We start from the raw sequence: 5000 nt of genomic DNA, 5'->3' as shown, positions 1-5000 counted from the left end.
GCACGCACGTACGCACACACACACACACGCACAAACGATGCATGCTAGCGTGTTAAGTGAACTGTGAAGCTGAAACCGCCTTATGTGAGAACCTCGCTGGAGTGGAATCATTAAAAACGGTCCGTGGCTCTTTAAGTAGCGTCTCTGCTACTCTCCGCGGGACACGATTCTTCATGCATCGCTTGCCAATCTCTTCTCCTCCACCCCACCCCCTCTCTGCCCTAACTTAGTAGTGCAGTGGACGCTCCGTAGCCCTGCTCGCTCCCTCTCTCTCTCTTCTCTTTCTTGAGTCGCGAGAGCAGGAGGAACGGGGGGAAATAATAAGAAGGGAAAGATTACGACGGGGAAGGAAAGGCCAGATAAGGACCAGGGAGAGCGGCCTAGAGCAGGGAGGGCTGTAGCGGGTTTCAACGGCGCTCTGTCTGTGCTCGCTATTTATTTAAGCACCTCGGACAGCAACAACTTTCTGCCTTTTCCTCTCTCTCGTCTAACACAAGGCTTCTTCTTTTTCTTGGTTTAGTGCGCTGGTCAGTGCGATACGCAGCGCACCTCTGGCCAATCCCAGAGGCGCGTTCGAGACGACGCGTGCTTATTTTGTGTCTGGTTGGAGCAAACGCGAGCGCATGCGGGAGGAGGAGGAGGCGACGGCTGTCCTCTTTTTTTTTTTTTTTTCTACATCTGTCCGATGGGCACGTTCATTGTGGAGCAAATCCAATGAGGAGTAGCTGGTTACCGTTTAACACCACCACGTAGTACCGGGGAAAACGGCGTGCATAGAGGCGACCTGCAGCAGCTCTCGCTGTTTCAACCGTCACGGCCTCTTGTGTTGTTTTGTGTTTGATTTATTTTTTGAAGAATGGAATATTATCATTGGACAGCTCGCGTTCTGCTCGTCGGTCGCTTCTCCTGATGTGAGTGGTAAGCGTCTCTTCTTTTAAACCCACCTCGGGCCTTGTTTGTTGCAAAACACAAATAATGTGGTCAGTGGGGTCCGGTGGATATATGTTTTAGATGGTTTACTCTTGCCTTGCACACTGGGAATATGCAATGGAGGAATGGGGTGGGGGGGGGGGGGGGGGGGGTCGGGGGGGCTGTGCGCGTGAGTCAACAGCTGGAATCGACACGCATACACACGGATCCATGCATGCTATCTCTCCATGCATGGATCCACATCTCCGTGTCATTTTGAGACAACGATAGCTGTTGTTATTATTACTATTATTATTGTAAGGGTCTCTTCGTGTCCCGTGTCGAATCCCCCCTTCGACTGGGAGGAGAAATGTCAGCTCAGCTCGGTCACCCCAGCAGTGGACGGTAAAAACCGACCTAGGAAAGCAACGCAGATGTTCTCCAGTATCCTGGTTAAGAATTCCTTTGGTGTGTGTCGAGAGAGAGAGAGAGAGAGAGAGAGAGAGAGAGAGAGAGAGAGAGAGAGAGAGAGAGAGAGAGAGAGAGAGAGAGAGAGAGAGAGAGAGAGAGAGAGAGACGCATTAAAGTATATTTGAACGACGAGGACGGACAGGGAGGCAGGGTAGGCGATGTTAGAGGAACAGCGACTCGGGACGATTCCGGAAAAAAGACACGGAATGCACTGATATATTGAGATAGAGGATTGATAGAGAGAGAGAGAGAGAGAGAGAGAGAGAGAGAGAGAGAGAGAGAGAGAGAGAGAGAGAGAGAGAGAGAGAGAGAGAGAGAGAGAGAGAGAGAGAGAGAGAGAGAGAGAGAGAGAGAGAGAGAGGATTGATAGATAGAGATAGAGGATTGAAAGAGAGAGATAGAGGAGAGAGATATAGATGAGATACAGTTGCATGATAAGAGAGATAGATAGATATGTAGACAGACAGACAGCCAGACAGACAGATAGATACATAGATTGATGCATACATACATGCATACATACATACATACATACATACATACATACATACATACATACATACATACATACATACATACATACATACATACATACATACATACATACATACATACATACATACATACATACATACAATGCTGGATTGATACATTGATATTCACCTATATATCATGTGATATAGGCCTATGCATTTAAATGATATTTGCCATGTAATCTAAATGCATGTATGTTTTGTATGTTGTTGATGGTGGTGTTGTTTGTGCTTTATGTGTGTGCCTGTTTCTCTGTGTGTGTGTGTGTGTGTGTGTGTGTGTGTGTGTGTGTGTGTGTGTGTGTGTGTGTGTGTGCGCGCGCGCGCGCGCGTGCGTCCGTGCGTGTGTGTGTGTGTTGTATTTTTATTTTTTTAAGATGGAGTCGTCGCGAGCCCTTGGCTGCTAACTGTTACCAAAGGTCTGGTCGAGAGAAGCGGCGAAACTTGGCGGGCGCGGGAGAGCAGGTCACGGAATAGAAGAGCGCGAGAACAAGAGGAGAACGCACGAGCTCGAGGTAACAAGGTGGATCATAACGCGAGCCGGCGCGCGCCCTGCCGTCCACACACACCACTGGGACACGGAACACATCACCGTCCGAAGGGGGGCGAGGAGGAAGAGGGGGGAGGAGAACATCGGCTGAATTTATTTTTGGTTTATCCAATTTTTTCTTGACAACAACGAACGAGACCGTCGTTGGAACCAGTGACTGTTGAGGAGCAGCGGTTTAGAACAACAACAACGTGTGTGTTGATCTGCTGGGAAAAAGTATCCCGACGCCCACCCAGCAGACAGCAGCCCACCCCTCACCTTCGCTTCACCCGTCCACGAGCCCTTCCTTGGCGCCCATATACGGTCTCTCCGGTTTGCGAGCCCCGAGACCAGGCTACGAAACGCTCCGGCGCCCCCGCTGCTTCACCGTTTCACTCCGTGCGTTGGCACCGAATTCCCCGCGTGTGTATATTTCCCCCCCCCCTCTCCATGATCACCCGGAGCGTCGCGGTGTCTCGAGGAGTATAGCAGAACCACGCGGATAGAGACACGACTGAAGAGGAGCCGCCTATATGAAGATGCTGATGTGTGACCGCGGCGTCCAGATGCTGGTGACGACGGTGGGCGCGTTCGCCGCCTTCAGCCTCATGACCATCGCGGTCGGCACGGACTACTGGCTGTACTCGCGCGGCGTCTGCCGCACGAAGAGCACCAACGACAACGACACGAGCCGCAAGAACGAGGAGGTGATGACGCACTCCGGCCTCTGGCGGACCTGTTGTCTGGAAGGTACGTGATCACCACCTGACGGCCCCTTCCGTCCCGTGCACGCGCTCTGGCGTGTGCCCTGCTGGCACACGCGTAAAAACAAACGGACGCACTTGCATATATGCACACACGCGCACACACGCACAACACACGCGCGTCCGCGCGCACACACATGCACACACACAATATGCATACATACACAAGCTCATGCATACAGACACAGGCACGCAAACACAACACCTTGCATACACACACAGACACAACCACACACACGCACACGCGCACACAAACACAACCTCATGCGTGCATACACAAACATAAACACATGCACATTTATGCAATATCAAAGGTTTTGTACAATCTAGCATGTAAGCATAATTGCATTTAATGCAATATAAAATAATATAATAGGGCAGAATACAACAGAATATAATATAATATAATATGTCTATACATCTAGATCTCCGTGTTCCTGGCACGTTACTAGAGTCGGTTTAATCCATATCACTCAATGCACTTAGTTCCTAAAAACCCTTAAGCCTTGTATTGTACCTAAAGCAGTCAGGTTTGGTATCACCTGGTCACATCTGCATCACATCTGGATCCGTGACGCTTCCTTTAAAGGGGATATTAATGCAGCATCTCTTTTCTGTTATCATGTTGTCCTTTGAGTGTGTGTGACCGATACAAGGAATACAGCATATGGCTCCGTCATCATATGTTACCTTATGGCCAGGTATCTTTTAAAAGGTAACTTCTAATAGGCTCGGTGCAAGGGTTGTGTCTTTCACAGCTAACCTGTTATGCTGGAAATCAACTGTGCACAATCCCGGACATTAAATCCTAAACTAGGCTTGCAAGAATTAGTAAAAGAAAAATGCTTTTTAATTTTCTTTATATTGATATTCCTTATACATTTCTTATATATTTTTAGGTTCACAATACATCACGGGAAATATCTCAAGTCACTAGGGCAGAGTTTGCATTCGGTGGCTTCAGACAACATTTATGTGCCGTTATGAAGTTTCAGGAATCAGGGTTCAGGAACCCCTTATTTGGGCAGACGGATGACGTGGGACTTGGGTGGTCTATCGCCACGGCAAACCTTAGTGCAGCTTGGTGCTCCTGCTCAGGTAGATGAGCAGGAGGGGAGGGGACGGGAGGGGGTAGGGGGCATGAGGCATCGCAAGCTAATTCCAATTTGAATATTCATAGATTTGGATTCGAGTGAACCAGCCAACGTTTATGTCTGTTATCGAGGTAAGCAGTAGGACCGGCGATGTGCTATTAGGAAAATATGCCAAAACCTGTGCCACATGAAAACGGTGACAGAAGTAGAGTACGGTTTTAGATGTTGAGCAGGCCAGCGACTTACACCCATTTAATGGCAAGTCTACCCCCCAGAACCACACATATTGTAAATATGAATGTTATTAACCCGGCACAACACACTTAACAATACACTAAATGTATTTTGGATTATAAAACGGTCTTGTTAATGTACATTTTATTAACGCAGCACAACGAACTATACAATCCACAAAATGTATTCTTGATTATGCAACAGAATCGTAAATATTTAGTCTTATGATTAGGACTCGATACAGAAGATGTGACATCTGGATGGTTGTTTAAAACCAAGTGAATGGACAACGTACCTGCGCATGCGTCACGTCAGCCGTCGTATCACTCGTGTGACGTCTGTCCGTCCTTAGTGAGCACACACTGGAAGCCATTCTTCTCACATCCATATCAAGTCAGTTGTATTTGTGTCGCCCTTACTCACAGTTCCGGCCTCAAAAGGTTCCACAGACCTCACCGCACGGCAC

General features: G+C 48.4%; 1 protein-coding gene across 2 annotated transcripts in view; it reads left to right on the top strand.

The window, feature by feature from the left end:
• Positions 1–83: 83 nt before the first annotated feature.
• cacng3b (calcium channel, voltage-dependent, gamma subunit 3b) overlaps positions 84–5000 on the top strand; it is a 26718-nt gene continuing 21801 nt past the window's right edge. Inside the window, exons 1-2 of one of the 2 annotated variants that reach the window (XM_030378574.1) lie at positions 84–911; positions 2291–3192. In XM_030378574.1, coding sequence (XP_030234434.1) covers positions 2976–3192 — 217 coding nt within the window. In that variant the 5' untranslated portion in view covers positions 84–911; positions 2291–2975. Of the gene's footprint in view, positions 919–2290; positions 3193–5000 lie in introns of both variants that reach the window. The other variant, XM_030378565.1, reaches the window with a different exon arrangement.

The sequence above is a fragment of the Gadus morhua genome, chromosome 2 (assembly GCF_902167405.1).
Source record: "Gadus morhua chromosome 2, gadMor3.0, whole genome shotgun sequence".
Lineage (NCBI taxonomy): Eukaryota > Metazoa > Chordata > Actinopteri > Gadiformes > Gadidae > Gadus > Gadus morhua.
This window is presented reverse-complemented; position numbering and strand designations above follow the sequence as displayed.